Source organism: Callospermophilus lateralis, chromosome 2 (genome assembly GCF_048772815.1).
Source record: "Callospermophilus lateralis isolate mCalLat2 chromosome 2, mCalLat2.hap1, whole genome shotgun sequence".
NCBI lineage: Eukaryota > Metazoa > Chordata > Mammalia > Rodentia > Sciuridae > Callospermophilus > Callospermophilus lateralis.
In genome coordinates this window covers 11,655,127-11,677,356 of record NC_135306.1, presented here as the reverse complement: position 1 = coordinate 11,677,356, position 22,230 = coordinate 11,655,127, and the positions used below count along the sequence as shown (strand labels likewise).

Genomic DNA, 22,230 nt, shown 5'->3' with positions numbered 1-22,230 from the left:
GCTGAATTCTTAACTGTTCTTACTGGTTGCATCTAACTCAGATGAGAAAGTGCTCAAATTTCATCTCTTCCTATAGGTGATTGTCCCTCCTGAGATTTTTGGACAATTAGCTGTGTGATGTGATTAGGCCATAATTATGGTACTCAAGAAGATTCCTGGGACTGAGAATATGATTGAAGCTGAATGGTAGGTTAATTCGATCCTAGCACTAAGAGTTTGTTTCTCATGGTTTTTGTTTTGCTTCACTCCTCCTTGCCTTACTCTCCAAATAATTAACCAGTAAAGTCAATCTTGGCTGAAAAGAAGAATGAAGGGAAACATCAAAGAACAGTACCAATCATACAACCTCCTAATTAGTAATCATTTTTTAGGTTTACAGGAACCAGGAGTGTTTGGAATGCCTAGTGACCTGTGGACAACATCCAAACTATGTCAAGAGAATTGATTACTGCCTTAATACCATTGTAGGGCCACCTGGCTATGGCTAAACTTGGACTCCCCAGAAACACCATATAAGCTTTGCACCCGTGACTCCTGGCAAGATGCAATTTGGGTGAAAGCCTCTATCTTCCAACTTTCTGGCTTATTAGCAATCAAACTCTTCTCTCTCTCTCTCTCTCTCTCTCTCTCTCTCTCTCTCTCTCTCACTCTCAAGTTATTAGCTTCACTGTGCAGCAGCAGAACTGGACCTTTCATAGTTACTTGATGAGATAACCCATTGTATTATGTTACCTTATCTGACAAAAGAGAAGATATGAGTAAGGTATTAATCAGTTGACTTTATAATTATTTATTGGTTTACTTAGTTATTGGTACCAGAGATTGAACCCAGAGGCACTTAACCACTGAGCTACATTCCCAGCCCTTTTTTATATTTTACTTAAAGACAGGGTCTCCCTGAGTTACTTAAGGCCTTGCTAAATTGCTGAGGCTGGCTTTGAACTTATGATCCGCTTGCCTCAGCCTTGTGAGCCACTGGGATTACAAGCATAAACCACCATGCCCAGCTCAGTTGACCTTAAAACAGGGAAATTTGGGCTGGGAATATGGCTCAGTTGGTAGAATGCTTACCTTACATGCACAATGTCCTGGGTTCAATCCCCAGCACCACAAAAAGGAAATTCTCCTGGATTATCTGAATGGGCCAAATGCAATCAAATGAGACTTTTGAGAGCCTGCTTTCCTTCCTTCTTCCCTCCCTCCCAGTCTCACTGTATTCCTCGGGCTCAAACACCTGGGTTCAAGTGATTTACTTTCAGATATTACTTGAACCCAATAAGATTTATCAAAACTCAGGGTTAGTCAATAAAACTGGATATCAAGACTATACGACTTTTTTTTTTTTTTTTTTTTTTTTTGTGGTGCTGGGGATTAAACCCAGGGCCTTGTGCATTCAAGTTGAACCCTCTTTCAACCAGCCCCAAGACTGTATGATCTCAAGCATATTTATACTGGGAGGTAGATATTAAATGCTTATATGTATTAAAGTTTAGGAATGATTTTTTTGTAGTTAATAATACCTGCTATTCCCAACACCTTCATTGGTGTTGCTTCTAATATATTTAGGCTTCTGATTGTATGTTATACAGAAACATAACCAGTGGTGGCTTTGTTGGGAAATTCTCTTGCATCTGTCAGGAATATCGTAACTGTCAGATCAGGCGGGGGAGGCAGCGACCAAAGGAGGCAGATTTAAAAGGGCCACTGAACAGGCTTTATTGAGATATCAGACCCACAGAGGGGACAGGGGAAGGGTCTGAGGAGAAACCATGAGGAAGCTCGACCGGACTGGACTTTTATGGGGCTTACAGCAGGAAGGGAAGGGCTTGGGACAGGAAAAGGTGTTTGTAGGGTCCCTTGCCCCCTTGGAGTCTTGGTCAGGGGAGTTGTCTGAACTCCAGGATTGGCCAGGGGGTCCTGCTGATTGACAGGCGTTAGTCAGGAGATCTGGCTGATTGACAGGCATTTCCGCCGGCATCTGATTGATGTTTTCCAGTGCGGGCTGCTTTGTTCTCAGTCGCCACCAAGTCGCCACCACCGACCTAATAATAACAAGAACCTAAGGGCAGCTTTTGCTAAAACACTCACTCTTCATTTGGGCCTGCAAACATGAAAAACATGGCAACTCTACCTCCATTTTGCATTTGTCTTTTTTGCTCTGAGTCAGTCACCTGGGATTCCAGGAATAGGCCTGACTGATAAACATCTTGTAAAATGATGAAAATATCCCCCAGGCTACCTCAACTTTCTTAACTCCACCCACAAGTTCCAGCCAACCAATCCTGAGGTAATGATCAGCCAGTCCTCAGTTTGATCAAGACTGCTTGACTGTGTGTACCTGGTCCTCTCATCTATGTTATCTGGGAGCTCATATCATACATGATATGAGAAAACAAGATTTAGTTTTCCATCAACTTTCTTGTGTAACATTTTTTTCCATTAATATTTTTGTGAATTTAGAACAAATTTGTCCTTTTCTCTGGATCATTATTGTTATATATAAGTACAAGCATGCTCCAAATAATGACATCTTTGTCAGTGATGGGCTGCATATATATAACTGGTCCCGTAAGATTTTGTCACCTAGTGACATCACAGCCTTCTTAGTTTCTTAGTGTATTCTATGATGTTTGCATGATGAAATCCCCTAACAATGCATTTCCCAGAACATATCCCAGGTTCCTAAGTGGTATATGACTGTATAAAGGGTCTAGAGATTTTTTTTTTTTTTTAAAGGAGAGGTGGTTCTGAATGACATCAAGTAATATGAGGACTGTTTGATATCCTCTGTCCAGATGGCTTGTCGCTTCCTCTCTTCTCTCTTCTCCCCCTCCCTCTTTTCATTTCCTTTCTTCTTCTTTTTCTTTCTTTCTTTTTTTTTTTTTTTTTTTTTTTTGATACCAAGGATTGAACTCAGGGTAGCTTAACCATTGAGCCACATCCCATTTCTTTTTAATACATTTTATTTAGAGACACGGTCTCACTAAGTTGCTTAGGGCCTCACTAAGTTGCTCAGGGCCTTGCTAAATTGCTGAGGCTGGTTTTGAACTTATGATCCTTCCGTCTCAGCCTCCTGAAACCATTGGGATTACAGGCGTGCACAACTGCACGCAGCTCTAAATTTCTAATGTTTTTTTCGGGGAGAGCGGGGGGAGGTGTGGCAGGTACCAGTGATTGAACCTAGGAACGTTTTACCTCTGAACTATATCCTTAGTCCTTTTTGAGACAAGTTCTCATAGATTTTCAAATTCTAAACCAAATTTGTATTCTGAAATAAACTCTATTTGAACTTGCATTATACTTCATGTTTATTTGCATGCGTGTATAATACATATATATCATGTATATGTATGTGTTGTATATTAAAATGCTTATCATATAACATCTTAAGGATTTTTACATCTTTATTCATTAGGAATATTAATCTGAAATTTTCCTTGAATATTGTCTGGTTCTGCTCTCATGTTGGCCTAATAAAACTATTTGGAAGTTCCATCCTCTTCCACTTTCTGAAATAGTTTTGGCAAAATTGGCATTATTTCTCCTTAAATGTTTAATAGAATTCACCTGTGAGCTGGATGAGGCAGCACAAGCCTACAGTCCCAGTGACTTAGGAGGCTGAGGCAAGAGGATTACAAGTTCAAGACCAACCTCAGCAATTTAACAAGGCCCTAAGTGGGGAGCCACTCTGAATGATTCACGCCTTGCATCCTGAAGCAAGAGGCTTTGACCCTGAAGCAAGAGGCATTGACCCATCATTAAGTTTTGTAGTGACCTGGACATTGTCCTGGTCCAGGAAGTTGAGGGCGTGTCTTCAGATGTAGGTGTGTCACCCAGGGAGTTGAGCTACACTCACCTATTCCTTGGTAATACTACCCTTTTGCCGTTTGGGATAGAATGTTCCACGGAAACGTCCTTTGTGTGTCCCCTTCTCTTGCTCTGCCTTTGAGTATGGCATTCCTAGATTATAGTCAATCTACTACAGCAGACATCATGAAGCTAGACTCAACCCCCTGAAACCTGACCCTTTAATGTGTCAATGTTTAAAAAAAAAACATGGTATATCCATACCAGGGAATACTAAGCAGTGTAAGGAACAAACACTGCAAAAATGTGGATGGATATCAAAGGATGATACCGAGTTGGGGGAAAAGCCAATCTCAAAAGCCCATAGACAGCATTTCATTTATTGAGCACCTTTCAAAATGTCAGAATTGTAGAGTGGTTCTAGTGTTTAGAGATGAGAATTGAAAGGGAGGAAAACATAAACATGAACATCAAGAGGTAATTCCATATACAAAGGGAATTTTGTATATGGAATTACATTACCAAACCCAAAGATAATGCTCTGTCCTACTTCCAATTCCATTTCTTTTCCTCCATCCCTGCTTATGCTATCAACACTTCTTGCTTATATATTGTTGACCTGGCCTCCCTGCTATTCTATCTCCAACTTCACCTTTCACATTACTGCCCAAGTGATCTTTTTATTACTGAAAACTCTTCAACTTCTAAAACTTCCTCAGAGTCTCTTTTTAGTATGGTAGTCAATGGCCTTCAAAGAACTCCCCATCCATCTTCTGTTTATGTGACTGTAGGCAAATTCTCCAAGGTCTCTGCCTCAGTTTTCTTGTCTGCAAATGGCACCAATAATGGTCCTAAGTGATAATATACTACAGCACTTAGAACTGTCTGGAACAAATTAAGTGCTCTAAGGGTTAGCTATATCATTACTCAGTAAATCAACATTCCTTAAACCCCTTTCACTGTAAACACTTAGGCAAAAATAGAATCCAACCACAATCACGACTTCTTTTGGAGGTAGAAAAAGGACAGACCTGAATCAGAAATCTGACTCTCCACTACCTTCTAGTCATAGAATCTTGGCAATTTACGTAACATCTATTAACAAGTATAAAACAGGTATTATAATATTGATAGAGAAGGATTATTATTAAAATCACATGGGTTGCCATACAAGCAAGGCTTTCTTCTCTCATCTGTTCAGTGAAATGTTACTCAGTTTTCAAAATCTTCAGAAGTCATCTCATAGTGAAAAATCTCTGTAAGCTTGGGAAATGTGTCTTTCTATGAGCTTCTGAGAAAAAACCTCATGCTTCCATTTTTAAAAACTTCATTTTAGAAAGGGCTCATGTTTCATTCACCTAAATAACCTATATGATCAGCACAGACAGGGGCTTAAAATATATCAGATGAGCATATGAATAAAATTACACAGGGCCCAGTAGAAATGCTGTCTAGATTCATTCAGGCTATTCTCTATTCATATTCTGAGATCCACAGAATTGTCTTCATACTTCTGACACATTTTGTGGGCATTAGTTATTAGTTATCTTGACTGCAAACTCAGTTATTATCTACATCCTTGTCTTCCACTTAAAAAGCGCTGTTTCTTGGTGTGGGGCGGGGGGTTACTGGGGATTGAACTCAGGGAAGCTCAACCACTGAGCCATATCCCCAGTCCTATTTTGTATTTTACGTAGAGACAAGGTCTCACTGAGTTGCTTAGCACCTCATGCTGAAGCTGGCTTTGAATTCGTGATCCTCCTGCCTCAGATTCCTAAACCACTGGGATTACAGGCATGTGCACTATACCTGGCTAAAAGTGCTCTATTTTAAATGAAGTGACAAATAGAATTGAATATTTCAACCTCCTTGCCTCCTTGGGTGTACTCATTCATTTCAGATCCTTCCCAATGACATATGGATGTGTATTTTTATATGTATGTGTATATGTGTGTATATATGTGTATATATGTGTGTATATATGATGCTGGGGATCAAAACAAGGGCCTCATGTATACTAGGAAAGTACTCTAGTACTGAACCACAACCCCAGTCCTGCAGGTGACCATTTAAATCCCCACTTAAGGAGTGTTCTGGTAGCTTTGTTAAGCCAAAAAAACAAGAAAATTGAGACAAATATATCACAAACTTAACATTGACACTAAACAACTTTTAAGGTGGACAAATAATTTTATTTTGTGCATGCAAATACATGTCAAGTACTGCAAACTTTTCCATCAAATTTCTCTCAAACACTGAAAATCATGATGCTCTATTTTGTGAACAGCCAAAGCTAATTATCTCTTCACTTCAGTGCTACAGCAAAAACACACAGAATTCACTCTTTGCTATTCACTATCATCACAACCCTCATTGTTCCATCTCTGCCCTCCCCCCATATACAGGCCTTATAAATCCTAGCCTTCCCCCATTTAATCCTATTCCTATAGCACAAAGGGAAACATTACAATTTGGAAATTCAAATTGAAATAAATGGAATAGAATTTATTCCCATATATATTCCCCATTTCATTGTACAGAATTATTTTAAATTATAGTTTTAAATAGAAGCTGAGTATATGCCTTAAAAATGAGCATTAAATCCATCTTAGAGATGGTGCCTGCTTTTTACATGATGGGTGTACACCATCTTTAATTTCATTTACATTTCAATCGAACAATAGATTTGCAAAGAAAATGTCTAATACAGACGTAAAAATATTCACACTAGAGCTTCACAATCGGTTGTACAATTGACAAACAGGCCTCTTTTCCCAAACTTTCCAGCTAAGCAAATTTATAAAGTGTAATCAATGCAACAAGAAAAACATTTCTCTTTCACTTCCAGGGAAAAGAATATGCAATAAACAGTATAAATGCAGACAGCAGTTGCTGCAAGCTAACCACGATACTCCCAAGTGGCTGTACAGTGGATATGTGCAGTACAAATAAAAGCCACATGTGTTGTATCACAACTACAGTATAATTGTTTGCCCAGCTAAGAGAATGCATGCACTTCCATGCCTTGGGTTATAAAGTGAGGCCTAATTCTTGACAGGTTGATGGAATATGTGCAAATGACCTTGGCTTTTGGCAGTACTAAGTGCAGCCAGTGTCTGTTTTCCACTGGTTTGGGGATATTTTTTAAATTTTATGTTAAAAACAAAAAACAAAACAAAACCCCAAACACACACACACACACACACACACACACACACACACACACGCGTGCGCGCACACACAAACTGCTAGTTTCGGACTTGGGGGGAATAACTGCTCTTGGAGTAAACACACATCTCCACTCAAATGTGGGGTGTTTTAATCTGTGGTCTTGACTCCTTATATTCCCTTGCCAGCAAAGGGATACAAAGAAACTGCTAGTATAAAGAAGTTACTAGCAAACTTATTTATCCAGAAAATGGGATGACTCCATGAGCACGCTCATTTGTGTTCTGCTTGCAGAAGGGGTCCTTATGTAGGAGTTACATACAGTAAGTGATCCCATCAACATTCTTCATTCACTAAAACACAGGAAAGTTCTTCCAGGAAACTAATACATAGTTGCAATTCAACTTTTCCCTTTAATGATCAGTTACCAATACTGGTGACAGCCTGCTCAGAAAATGACTTAAAGAAGCTAGGGAAGAAATACTCAGATTCAAAATTGAAATCACTCACAGAATCTGACTGTTACAAATTCCACCCCTGTTAAGGAGACAACATGGGTTTTAACATTCAAAATGCAAAAGCAAGGCAGATGGTTTTTAGAATATATATTTTTAAATGTTTAAATGATTCAATTTAAAATTCCTATGAATTGCTGTGCATTTTGAATTTTCTCAAGCCAATAGGTAAGACTGGAATGTTTCTTATATACTTAACATCACTTTGAAATCTGAGTGACAATTTCAGTTTTAGTATGTGAGGTTTCAATTACTATTCTCTTACTAAAGACCTAACAGAGGAGGAAAATCAGTGTCACTGGCCTAATGAACTACCTTTTCTTGAAAATTACAATGCACAACTTTTCATGTATGACACCGGTTCATCATATGGCATTGAAAGTAAGTCACTGCAGCAAAGGCAAGGGAATCTGATTTGTTTGGGTACCAACTAGGAAGAAATACATATATAACTTTCTCAGAATTCATAAAATGAAATGAGACCACACATACCACACACACACACACACACACACACACACAAAAAAAAAAGAACTACTGATACTACATCCATAGCATCTAAATGAAGCAAATGGACTTTGGAATGAGACTTAGAAATTCAAAAAAGAAAAACACAAAAAAGAAAGAAACCACCACTTTCCTGATTTCCAGACCTCATATTGCTTTTTCCTGATTGGCAACAGAGTTTAGTTACCAACATTATAAAATTTTCTCTCCTGTTGCTTTGTAGTCTTTGATTCCAAATATGTGTACATCACAACATGTTGGTAGAAGGGACAAATGACCCTGGTCCTCAATGTTAAGTCACACTCTAGGTCTGACTGTACAATTTTCCTTTATGACATCAGTAGGTACCATTTTGAAGAAAGATTAGATGAGCTGTTTTCTTCTAAAGTGGTAGGAAACCAATGGCTTTACTTCACATTAAAATCCACCATGACAGGCAGAAGGTGGCCACCACATACAGAAAGATGCAAAGCAGAATAATCTCAACACAGAAACAATTCCTATGTTGTTAATGAGAAAAAGAGCAACATATTAAGAATAGGGAGTTATGTTTTATGGGATCACCTGCTGCAAGACAAGCATTATTTTAATATAAATGTTCTGTGACATACCAATAAGGTGGCAGGTATATACATACAGTGATGCAAATGTAATTTACTGGACAAGTAGGCAAACACCTAAGCAGTTTATCCCAACCCCCTCCAGCAGAGCACAACCAAGTTTCAAAATCTCAATTTTAAAATTAAAAAGATAAGGTTAAATACACAAGATCAATTTATGTAGTATATATTCACCCTCAGAACGTGCTGAAGATGTTTTGTGTAGTTCTGTTGCACAGAGGGTTCTTTCCCTGAGGGCACATAAGGAGCTCTCGAACTGTTAATAGGTCTCTATTTTGTAACAAAATAGCAATTTTAAAATCTTAAAAAAAAATACATTACCTTCAACATGGAAGATCTCACTATTAAATATCCATGAAATAGACAGACTGGTTTGCATATCCTTTTTAGAATTACAAACAGCAAATAAAGTACATTGGAAGCATTTAAAATGTAATATTTATAGAAAGGTTCTGATATAAATTATATAACAATCATGTTCCTGTAATATCCTAGGCTAATTTATAATGTGAGAAATAAGTTAATGTAATAACATGGTTTAAAACTCTTGTTCCTATTCATTTCAGATTACAGAGTGAAATAAATAAAATGTCTTTGTAGGGATGGGGAGCACTGGCCATGGCAAAAAGGTATAATACTAACCAAAGGAAATTAAGTCAAGGCTACTGTGCTGTTATGCTACAAACAAACATCTTCATACATTTGAGTATTAAATAAATGTGTAAGATCTTCCATACTGACACCAGAATATCAAAACTACCCCTTTGTTTCTCAGGTATATTTACAACTTATCAGTCACCTTATGAGCATGTTCATTAAGACAGGTATCAAACACCAGTATTTACTCATTCTGATCAAGAAATTTCAGGGAAATGTCAACCCTCCCACCCCTGGAAATGTGCACAAAACTTTTATCAAAATCTTATCTGATACAATGCTGTGGTTTTGTAAAATAACTAAATAGCTCAGACGACCAATAACATGATCCTGTTTAAGCATCTTGCTAGCAGGAAAAGCCCTTACATACAGTACACCTGGTGAAAGATCAGCTTGGCTTAAAATATTCCAGTACAATTTTCAGAGTAAACAACTTCACAGAAGTTAATTAAAAAAATAATAATAAAAGTCAAACTAATCTTAAAGAAATGAAGGAAAAACAAAAAGACAAACTATAGGCAAGATCACCAGGAAGGAATGCCCAGCTTTTGTTTTCAAATGTTGACTGAAATTTATGTTTCAATAAAATACCTCCTACAAATCTGAGGCATGGCTGGTTGAACATACTGCATACTTTCAGATGCCAAGTCAAAACAATTTCAGTCACATTATGGCAGGGCAGATATTATTCATGTTTTTAAGTATGAGTAAATGTTAGCCAATGTTCTACTATACATGGTTCATAGTCTTATCAACCTAACAGTCAGAAAACAAGGAAAATTAAAACCCCAACATGAAGTAACAATAAACAATATTTAACCAAGATAATGCAATGAACATCCAAATTAATTATTTTAAATTAAAAACCCAGCAATACCATCTTGTTAGTCAGTGCAAACGCTACATACAGGGTTTTCTCAAGAAAGCTGAAAGCACCTGATTCTTTTGCCAAGTCATCAGATTCAATAATGTACAGGCTTAAATCTGCATTTTAAAAAACTGCCATTACATTAGTGCATAATTTATCAAAATTGTAAAAACGATTCTGCATAACTTAGGAGAATTTAATATCTAGTACATCAGCTGAAAGACTTAGGCACTTGGTTATATTTTTAATTAATTACTTCAACAAGTAGCCTGTGTGTAAATATTAATAAAGCAGAAACTATTTTTGAAAAATGGAAAATCAAAAAAATTAAATGCTACAGATAAAAGCACTGCACCACACTCCTACATATAATGCAGTAAAGAAAGCTAGTATATAACCCTGTAAAATTCTATGGTAAGAACGTCTAACTCCACTCTTCAAAATTAAAAAAAAAAAAAAAAAAAGAAAGAAAAGAAAAAAAATTCATGCAAAGTCCCATGAAAAAGATAAATAAAGCAGCTGGAATGAGATGGAAACTTCTCTCAGTGAAACATAAAATAGAAATAAATAAGTTAATTAAGTCTACTTTCACTAGATGTATCATTGTAGGATCCTGCTAGTTTAATAACTGAGTTGTTAATTTTCTATAGAAGCCATTTAAGTAGGAAATGGCTCAGTTACTGCACCGGATTGCTACAAACTCATAAAAAGCTGCTTGAAGCTTAAGTTAAATGTTGTCCAAATTCCAATCACTTCTGGAAAGTGAACGTATTACCCTAGTAAAGTAATTTTCTTTTTTTTTTTTTTCATAATGCTAATAATGCAAGAGGGCTTGAAGTATCAAAGAGTCCACAGGAAATGGATGCCCCCAGTAATATCTTTTTTTTAAAAAAAATATACATTATATAATATATATTATATATATAAAAAGCTAGTGTAAATGCTTCCATGGTGTGGTCACAAATTTGAAAGATGAACCTCCTTTCAGCTGTTAACCATCTTCCCATTTGCAACAGGTTTTAAAAAGTCGTTTTTATCTTCAGACATAACATGAGTTTTCAGAATGAGGCTGCCAACACTGACCGATGTGGTGATGGGGAGGCAATTTGCATTGCTAATAGACACTGGAAGTGGCTGGTTAAAGCAAGAAGTTACCGGCAGAATTGTTTTTTGCTCCTCCCTGAGAGAAAATAAACGACAATGAAAACAAAATTAGCTTTAAGTGAAAACTTTTAAAGAATAACCATATAGGCTTAATGAAATTTATATCAAACTTTCAAGATTCCCCAGCAAAAAGCAAGTCTTCCTTCTCAATAAAAGTATCAGAAATCATTAAAAAAGTCCCATTTTCCAAAAAATACAATAAAAAATTAAAATACTGATTAGTTTAAGGCCATACAAACTGTCAGGTTCAAGATTAAACTCATATTTTGGGCAGAAATTATACAAAATGGCAATATGGTATCCAAGAAAATCTTAAAATGATTTTAAAAACAAGAAACACTTCATTTAGGTTCTAATTCTCCATTCTGTAGCCTAGAAGTATGGCCAAACTGAAGACTAACCTAATGTTGGAGCACAAACTAACTTTTATCCCAATAAAAAAAGCAAGTTTCATGTTACTACAATGGACTACTCTGTTAGTTCAAATTCACCTTTTCCCCTAAAAATCCAGACTGATCAAAAATCACTACCCTATTATATAAAGTTCTTTTCTCATAACATGAAGCAAAAATAAAACTAATACAGTAGCTACTTCTCTATGTATTCATGCCCTGTGCCCACTGGTTATGAATTTTCTGTCTAACACTCACAGAATCACATGATCTTCACCTAAACTCTGTCTCTTCTGCTTTAGTGGCTCCTTCTGGTGCTGCTGGACTGGATGCCCATTTTCAACTGCAGTTCCATTCAGCAACTGATCATTTTGAGAACTGATTCCAAGTTGCATGTCCAGGATTTCCTAGGGAAACAAAGTGTTAATCCTTTGGAATCAAAGTAACTTATACTTTCTAATTTCCAATGAACAAAGCCTTCTAGGTAACTGTGGCACTTACTTCAATTTGTTCACTTTGTCCATCAGGTTCATCAGTATCAAGTGCTGAAAGCTCTAACTCAATATCTCTATCAGGCTTAGTATCTGCTGCATCTTCGGTATAATCACTCTATAAATAAGAAAAATACTAATTTTATATCCGTAGGGTGTCCCTTTAATTTAAAGTGGGAATCCCAATAATTTAACTAAAGAATGAGTTAGGAAATCTAAGACTACAATCTCATTTTTACTATAAATTTTAAGTGTAATCAATAGTCCACCAGAAAAAGGAACACTAAAATGCACTAAAATAATAGTATAAACCAATGGGCTGCAGCAGAGAGCAAATAGCATGAAGCTGAGAGGTTCAGTTTCTGTTTTTTTTTTTTTTTGGTAATGGGGATTAAACCCAGGGCCTTGTGCTTGCAAGACAAGCTCTACCAACTGAGCTACACCCCCAGCCCAGAGGTTCAGTTTCTTTACCTCTCCATTTCTCAGTTCAATCTCCTTGCTTAGAAGATTTAAGGTAAGGTGACGGCCTTCATCCAGGGAATTCCACTTCTGTTGCATGGCAAGAGCATTAGCCTCCCTCTGAAGAAGTAATGAGTTACTCTTGGCCTACATGAGAAGAGAGGAAAACAAACTTAGCTGCTAAGTATAGCTTTCAATCATCATCCTAGGTTTTAAAAATCAAAACTGAGTTATATAGAGCTTACCTGCTGAAGTTCAATGCTCAAAAGGTCTCCAGTACTGGAATGCTTTCTATGACCAGATAAATCAGTAACAATGAATCTATCCCTTCAAAGAGAAATATGTTTATTGTAATAAAATGAAATACATGCAGCAATGAAAGCAATAATGACCATAATATGCTGTATGTGCCTGACCAACTCTCAAACTTTCAGTCAATATTCCCAATATAAACTTTTCTTCAGACATTTATTACATAGCTCAAATTAGCTAAGCATATTTTATGGACAACTTGGGGTAGGTTTTATATTCTGAGGATGCAAACAAGTCTGACAATGGAGAATCCTAAAGAATTAAGAGTAATGTTACCGTTCAATATAGTGCGCTGATGATGTGGCCTCACTGCCATATGAACTCCACCTTGAATCAACAGCATTGACATAAGGGACATAATCTATAGAAAGATAGAAAGAAACAATGATTAGAAATATGAAAAATCAGTGTACAGATGTGAATTATACTTTTCAAAAATGATGTGTATTTTATCCCACTAGCTACAAGATCCTGATTAAACCATTTAAATCTAAGTTTACTATGATTATTAAATGAAAGGAAATGTTATTGGTCTCATTGACTGGGGAATAAAAAGCACAGAGATTAGAATATATCAGGCTAAATATTAATTAAATGGATTACCCGATACGCTGATGGGCTTAGTTGCACTTCCTTGGGAAGCAGTAGCCTGGACAGGATCCGTAGTATGGTAACCAGTGCGTGAAGATCGGGAAATTGCACCCCATTTTGAGATGATAGGTCCATCACTAAAGGGAATTATTGGATCTTCTTCTTTTGTCCTTCTCTGAGTTTCAAATAAATGCACTCTTCTCTTAACATCTCCACTGTCCAGGTCCTGCATAAACCAAAGAATATCAATAAAAGACTGCTGGCAATTACTTGAATTAGTGGTACAGTATATGTTATCAAAAGATCTGTAATCAGTTGCTTTTTGGTAAATTTAACACCTGCTGTAGATCTCAATAATAATCCAACAACTATACTAAACCAGAGAACTGTTCATGTACTTTAAACATTAAACGCAATTTATTTCAGACTTACCTAAATATAACCCTGATGCTTACAGAACTACAAAGCAACAGGAAGATTAAACCATTCATTCTAAAACTTGAGTCAACATGCATTATCTTCCCCACCCCCAAATTTCCCACCCCAGAAAAATCATACCATTAACACAGCATTTGAATTAGCAATTACATCTTTTGGCTCTGAATCGATGGCATTTATGCAGGAGCCTATGGTGCCACAGGACCAGGGAGAATAATGGGAAAGATGATCTTCTTCAAATTTTGTACCACTGACAGTCTCAGAGAACTGATTGGGGAGACGAGGAGAAAAAAGGAAGACAGTATGAAACTTAAACTTACAAACTTCTAACTAATATAAAGTAACTATTAAATTAACAATTGTACTTTCAATAACAGCACAGTTTCTTTTTACTTTGTCCTTTATGTGCTGAGAAGAAACTCCTGACTAATATTATCAAAACCAATCAATAAATATTTATAATCTGTTGCAGACATGGAACAGAGTGTGCTAAAAAAATTTAAAAGGCAAAGAAAATAAATACATAGCAGAGATCAAAGTCCATGTCTTAAAGTTTATAATTTTCTTGAGAAGAAAACAACATGTGTAAATAAAGGAACATAACTGATAAACCACACAGTACTAAATAAAGAACAGAAGGAATTCAAATGTGGCTCCAGAGCTAGAAAAAGAGAAGAATAAATTTTAAAGGTACTATAAAGAATATTAAGGGACCAGAATACTAAATTTGTAAGAACTGTTAAAACGTTAAAATAGGGGCTGGGGTTGTGGTTCAGTGGTAATAGAGCACTTGCCTAGCATTTGTGATGTACTGATGTGATGTCGATACTCAACACCACATTAAAAAAATAAAAAATAAATAAAATAAAAATAAAAGGTTAAAATAACTTGTTCCAAGTCATCTTGCTAGCTGATAGCAGATCTGAATCTCAGGAAAATACTTATTTCCTAAATCAGTACATAAAAAAATGAAAATATATATATATTTTTTTATTTTGGTACCAGGGATTGAACCCAGGTGTTAAGTTACACTTGACCACTGAGCCACATCCCCAGCCTCCCCATTCCTTTTTTAAAATTTTGAGATAGGGTCTTACTAAGTTGTGTAGGGCCTTGCCAAATTGCTGAGGATGACTCTGAAGTTGTGATACACATGTCTCAGCCTCCCAAACCACTGAGATTATAGGCATGTGCCATTAAACCTGGCAAAAACATATTCTTTCTATCAAGCAAGTGGCAGTTCTACTGCTCTGTTGCTAAGATGTTTATCTGCTTTGAGGAAGTGTAAGTTTGGAGAGATAAATTTGAATCTAGTTTAAAAGTTGCATGCTTTACTGAAATATTTATGGGCAAAAAAAACTGTATCTAGGATGACTTCAAAATAATCCAGTTGTACAGAGTACAGCTTGTAATCCCCGAAGCTTGGGAGGCTGAAGCAGGAAGATCACAATTCCAAAGCCAGCCCCAGCAAAAGGGAGGCACTAAACAACTTAGTGAGACCCTGTCTTTAAATAAAATACAAAACAGGGCTGGGGATGTGGCTCAGTGGTTGAGTGCCCCTAAATTGAATCCCTGGTACCCTCTACACCCAAAATCCAGTTGGAACAAGTTTGGCTAAGGTGACAGTTGTGGAAGCTGGATGATGGGTATTGAGGAGTACATGGAGTTCATTATTCTCTAAATTTGTGTTTGTTTAAAATTTAAAATGAGAAGACTTGGAAAAAAATATTTTATATCAGAACCTCTGGGAGTGGGGAGTAAACTAGAGGAAATGTTTAAAAAAAAAAAACTATCTTTCTCTAAATATAACAGTACTAAAAAAAGCAGTTTAAACTGAAATCATCCTGGCACAAAAAACTTGTTTTATATTGCCAAGAACAATAATTAACAATGATGTAAATGGCAGGAATAATAAGCAATTCTGGCCCTCTTGTGAAGGACAGAAGAAAAATGCCTTAGATAAGACTGGGATACAAATACTAGCTACTTATAGGCTGAAAGATCCTTCTCTGAGTAGGAATCTTAATCTATAAAATAAGGATAATACCTGTCCCTTAAGGTTTTTGTGAGAATTAAATAAAATAGCATTGTGAAAATGCTTAGTATAGTGCCTGGAATGAGTAAGTATTCGATGAATGACACTTATAAATCTTAATTTTGGGAGGTGCTGGGGTCAAAACCAGGACCTCCAGCATGCTAAGCACCCATCAATTGGGTCTTGGTGTACACCTTAGTGGTAAGGAGTATGTAATGCTTTGGGTTTGATCAGTATCACCAAATAAAACAAACAAAAAGCACAGCATAAAAATAAAAACTATACTGCTGAAAAGATCCTGAATTCTTGGTAAAGGACTATGCCTCAATGGTCTTCAGAGTCTCACAATACTTAATCATTGTATGTTTGTTATATGTTGATACTCATTCTGTTTATACACTCACTGTTTATTGAACTAAATTCAACTGCACACCAAACCACTGCAAAATATCCCAAATAGCTAGCCCTGATTAGAAGTCAGCTATTTGACTGATCCCACAAATCAAGTGATTAAAACCTTTCTTACATCTGTGCGGAAGTCTACACTGAATAGAGGAGAAGGTGGTGTTGGTGACTGTGTTGCAACAGGAAGAGTTGAAGAGACAGGTGCTTTCTGAGTGTGGTACTGTGCCCACTGATCTGGCTTTCTTCGTATCTGCTCCTCGCAACTGGTTTTCAAATGACCACAAGGTTCCTAAGTGGGGGATAAAAGAAACAATCTTGATCATCTAGGGAGTAGTGAATAAATTCAACTATGCTCTGTGAAGATAATGTAAACAGTTTATGATATTGCTGGGACAAGAAAAAATAAAGTTAAAAAAAAAAAGGCAGGAAAGTCTCCTAGTCTATTCTCCACACTTAACAGAAAGTTTAATATTTATTCAACTGATATTAAGTGAAATCCGAGCACTTTTTAGTAGTGAAGTCATTTGTATATACATAGATACTGAAAAAAAGGCTCTGTCCTTATATTTGAGATCACTTTTTATCTTCCTATCAGTTTCCTATTGAAACATATTTATTGAGCATGTGCCATATGTATCAGGCCTAGTACTAAGAGCTTTGTTTTTCTAATTTAATTCTCACAATAGCCTTATGAGGTAGGTACTATTATTTCTACCAAACAGAAGAAAAAACTGAAGCATAGGGGGGTTCAAGTAACTTTTGTAAGTCAAGCAATTAGTAAGAGGAGAAGTCAGGAGTCTGGGTGGTTTGACTCCATACACTGGCTCTTTTTCTGCACTACAGTAGCATTTCTATTTCCATTATCACTTACCCTTGGTAAAGGCACCGTCGTCCTAGGCTCACTTGGTGGCTGACAAGCCACTGAATAATATCCATCTAACGAGTTATATCTTTCCCTCAAAGATGTCTGATAGACAGATGAGTGCATCACATCCATTGGAGGTAAAGAATTGCTTCTAATAATGTCATCTCGTTGGTACATGGGTGGACGCCAGATGCGCCTGCTGTCGTACACAGGAGCATACATTCCAGAAGGTACTGGAGGAACTGGTCCATACTGCTGAGGAGGAGGAGGTTGGTAAGGAGAAGAATTCATTCGATCTCGAGGGGAAAATGTACTGTAATGATCGGCATATGGCATGGAAGCAGGTGGGAGGGAGGACTCTGGAACATTATTGGACCTCACAAAGCGAGGAACACAGGGAGCCACACCAGCTGGTACCGTTGGAGGTGGTGGGTAGTATCCTTGAAAATTGGAAAGAGGAATATTTAATGTTATCTTAGTAAAATTCAACATTTTATAATGGTTTAAACTAAAGTAGCCTTTAATCAGAGGAAATATAATAGTAAGCACTGATATTTACCTGTAAAGAAGCTACACATTTTCAAGATACCATTATATGAAAATCATTAACAGTTAACACTTTGTTAAACTGCTCCTTAAAAACATCTGACAGAGCTATTAACAGATGGCTGGTAGATTTCCTTTAGGGTAGCCACTGTTATAGATTTTCAATTATTACATCATTGAATCTTATTAACCATTTTGGGAGCAGAGGTCAAAGACCTCTTATAAAATCCATATAAATTGTTCACTTTCTTTCCAAAATTGTATATAAGCAGACATAAGTAATACAATTTGCATATCATTCCAGGGAATTTACAGAATGCCTTGAAAAGTTATTCATGGGACTCTATTTGATTGGTATCTTGATATTCACATGCAGAAGAATGAAACCAGATCCCTATCTCTAACTAGTCTAAAAATCAACTCAAAATGTATGAAAAACTTAACTATGAAAGTGCCAAAAGAAAATAAAGGGGAAATGCTTTAGGACATTGGAATGAACAAGGATTTTTTAGACAATTTATAATTTTAAGCACACAGGAAACAAAGACAAAAATAGACAACAGAATTGTATCAATAAAGCTTTTCCTCATCAATGGAAACAATCATCAGAGTGCAAAGGCAACCTATAGAATGAGAGAAAATATTTATAAAATTTATATCTGAGAGGGGGTTAATACCCAGAATATAAAAAGTATCAGAATATTTAATAGTAAAACAAATTACCCAAAAAATATAAGCAATAGACCCAAATAAACATTTTTCAAAAGAAGACACACAAATGGACAACATGTATATGCAGAAATGCTCAACATCACTAATAATCAGGAAAACACAAACTCACTCCAGTCAGAATGGCTATTATCAAAAACACTAACCATAAGCAAGTGCTAGTGAGGAAGTGGAGAACAGGGAACCCTTGTACACATTAGTGAGAAAGTAAATTAGTGTAGTCATTATGGAAAACAGTATAATAGTTACTTAAATAATTAAAAATAGAAGTATCATATGATCCAGAAATCCTACTACTTGGTATTATATTCAAGGAAAGGAAATTAATACGTGGAAGAGACATCTGCACTCCCTGTTTATTGCAGCACTATTCACAATAGCCAAGAAATGGAAACAACCTAAGTGCCCAACAACCAATGAACAGATTAAGAATATGTGGTAATATGCACAGTGGAATACTTTTCAGCCATAAAAAGGATAAAATCCTGCCATGTGTGACAACATGGATGGAACTGGAAATCATAATGTTAAGTCACATAACCTAAGCACAGAAAACCAAGTATTGCAAGATCTCATACATGGAATCTAAATAATTGATCTCATATATGGTGGTTACCATACTTTCTCCAGAGGTTAGGGAGAGTAGGGGGAAGAGAGAGATGCGATTACAGTTAGTTAGGAGTAAGAAGTTCTGGTGTGTTACTGCACAGTAGGGTGACTATAGATACCAATTATGTACTACACATATTTCAAAGAGCTAGAAGAAAGGATTTTGGGTGACTATAGATATTAACTATGTACTAGATATTTTTCAAAAAGCTAGAAGAAAGAATTTTTGAATGTTTTCATCATAAAGAAATGATATATATTTAAGGAGATGGGTATGTTTAACCTGATTTAAACCTTAATACAATGTAAACACATTATCAATATATCACATGGTACTCCATTAATATATATAATTTTTATGTTTTTGTATCACTTACTAAAAAGAAAGGAAACAAAACAGGCATAGACTAAAGGGTGGCAGAATACCATGATGTATAACTTTTGCACAAGGATTATTTTGAGATGAAGACAAATGAAAAGCAGCAAAACCAAGAAAAAAGATCTCTGTCTTCTTCCTATATGCCTAAACACAGTGTATAACATTTGTAACTGTAATCACCAGAGACAATTTTAGATTCTTATTGGCCTGAAGGTGGCACCATGGGAACCATAAAAAACTTACTGACTAGTCCTTATCCTCCAGTAGTTCCCCCATTTATCTAGCTTCCCACAATGTGCCACACTAGAAATTTGAAGTCCTTTTCCTTTTTATTTTGGTGGTACTAGAGACTGAAGCCATAGAACCTCTACCACGGAGCCACTCTGCAAGCCCTTTTTGAGACAGCATCTTGCTAAGTTGTTGAGGCTGGCCTGAGTCTCTGATTACAGGTATGCACTTGGATACTGGGCTCCTTTTCTTATCTCTTGTAAGTTTTCTAGTTTTATTGTTCTTTGTTAAGATGACATATAAGCTCATGTTTTAACCACCCCTTTGAATTACCTATCATTGAGTCTCTTCCTGTGTATTCACAATACATATATTAAGGAAAATCTATATACTGGCACTAGAATCAAAGATTTTTACACCAGGGAGAAAACTTACAGGTCATATTAACGTCAAAAAGATTAACTTTTTAATGCAAACATTCTAGAAAAATATAAATTATTCACTCATTTATTATAACAAATGTTAGATGACAGTTTCTTTTTTTTCTTAGAATTATCTAAAATTACTTACCTGTCTGTGGGTACTGTGGGACTTCAAAAGGTATCTGAGTCCTTGGATCTTGAAAATACTGAATGTTTTCAGAATGCTGAGGGTATACTGGTACTCTAGTGAGAAATGGGCTGGATTTTGGAGGCACAGAATTCAGTTCTGTTCCAACATTAGAGGGCCCAGCTGAGGTAGCAGTTATGTTACTTACAGGAGTCTTGGGTGGAGAACCAATTTTACTGGAGAGAAAATATAACAAAGGGCAGAGGGTAAATCACTATCTATGACTATTAAGTCTTCCTCTGTAGAAACTTTTCATAAACTTAAACATTGAAGCTATTAATAGAAAACACTTCAGATATTTCCAGTGATAAATAAAGGCAAAGATTTTCACTATCACCTTATACTGTTAATTTACAAGATTATAGTAACATCTTATATTCTGGTGTGGGAAACAAGAAATGAAAACAAATACTAGGCAATATGGTGACTCATCAGTCCCTTTTATGCCTCTTTAAACAAAGATTTTTCCTAAAGGAAATTAAAAAAAATAAAAAAATTCTGTTTAATAAGTTCCCAAGAAAAACATCAGTCAACCAGTAGAATTCTTCGGGACAAATAAGACAGACATAGTAAGCAAGAGTTGTTCTCTATTAAGGATTAGATTAGCTGAAATGTAATGTAAGAGAATTATTGTCTGTTTTGTTAACCCTCATATCCCTGGCACCTAGAACAGTTCCTAAGAGGTAGTAAACACTTGTTGGAGATAAAATAACTCCTGGCACACAGTAGATACTCAGTAAGCATCTGCTGAATGAATGAAATGCCAATGAAATAACTCATTAAACTGATGCAAAATACTCAAGTCTTTTACCTTGTTTTAAACAAAACAGAATTTTCTTGATTGAGTACCAAGTAATCAGCTGAGACCATCTTATCATAGCTTGTTACCCTCTAAGAAGTCAAACTTCAACAAAGCTATTTTTAAATATGTGGTGACTCAAGAAAATGATCTTGTTATTATGAAGGAATTCAGAATATTGGCTCCCAATCAGATTTAAGAGGATTTCCCGTTAAACTAGAAAAGTCCCTTTAATGCTCGAATATAAACAACAAAGTGTATAGACTGTCTTTAAGCCTAGCATGGTAAATTAGCCTAACAGATGTTTATTTCTATGTATAATTATATCTTAAAGTGTAGAAAATAGGATGGGTATGATGACACATGCCTGCCATCTCAGCAGCTAGGGAGGTCAAGGCAGAAAGACTCAAGTTCAAAACCAGCCTTAGCAACTTGGCGAAGTTCTAAGCAACTCAGAAAGATTACGTCTCAAGGCCCTGGGTTCAGTCCCTAGAACTATTTTTTTTTTTTTTTTTAAAGGTAGAAAATAAATAAGGAAATGTGGGTAAAACAGTAAATACAAATATCTTGGCTTGGAGTTTAAAGATATTTTAGGGTTTTGTTTATTCTTTAAGTTAAACACAAGCAATAGGAAAATGATTAGAATTTCCTTTTAATAATAATAACATTTACAGAACAGTCACTGAATACATTTTAGGCACTATACTAAGTATTCTACATAGATAATCTGGTCGTTCCTTGTCAAAATGTTATATACTAAAAATCTGAATTAGTACTTTGAAATGGCAAATAAGATTTATCATAAAAATTCATGAAAAGGTAAATGTAACCTCAGAAAAGCATGCAAGCTATCCCCAAAATCCAGACTTCAGGACAAAGCTAATTAATCTTCAGCTACACACTAGTCAGGGAGATAGATGATTAGTTTCATTTTGCATAGATGAAATTATAAGTGGTAATTAGTTTTATCCTAGATGATTTCCAGGATTCTAGGTTTTCCTTCCAAACAATTCCCCTTGTAACTCCATGTTTTTGCT

The 22,230-nt window shown here is 36.0% G+C and overlaps 1 protein-coding gene across 3 annotated transcripts in view; it reads right to left on the bottom strand.

Moving 5' to 3' along the window:
* Positions 1-5,977: 5,977 nt before the first annotated feature.
* The window catches only part of Rc3h2 (ring finger and CCCH-type domains 2), a 53,148-nt gene continuing 36,895 nt past the window's right edge, over positions 5,978-22,230 (bottom strand). For 2 of the 3 annotated variants that reach the window (XM_076845523.2, XM_076845524.2), the window contains exons 11-21: positions 20,356-20,570; positions 17,301-17,734; positions 16,551-16,718; positions 14,110-14,256; positions 13,564-13,777; positions 13,237-13,321; positions 12,894-12,975; positions 12,661-12,795; positions 12,200-12,307; positions 11,957-12,105; positions 5,978-11,322 (exon numbers count right to left, since the gene is read on the bottom strand). In XM_076845523.2, the coding sequence (XP_076701638.1) occupies positions 11,127-11,322; positions 11,957-12,105; positions 12,200-12,307; positions 12,661-12,795; positions 12,894-12,975; positions 13,237-13,321; positions 13,564-13,777; positions 14,110-14,256; positions 16,551-16,718; positions 17,301-17,734; positions 20,356-20,570 (1,933 nt within the window). In that variant the 3' untranslated portion in view covers positions 5,978-11,126. The remainder of the gene's footprint in view (positions 11,323-11,956; positions 12,106-12,199; positions 12,308-12,660; positions 12,796-12,893; positions 12,976-13,236; positions 13,322-13,563; positions 13,778-14,109; positions 14,257-16,550; positions 16,719-17,300; positions 17,735-20,355; positions 20,571-22,230) is intronic. The other variant, XM_076845525.2, reaches the window with a different exon arrangement.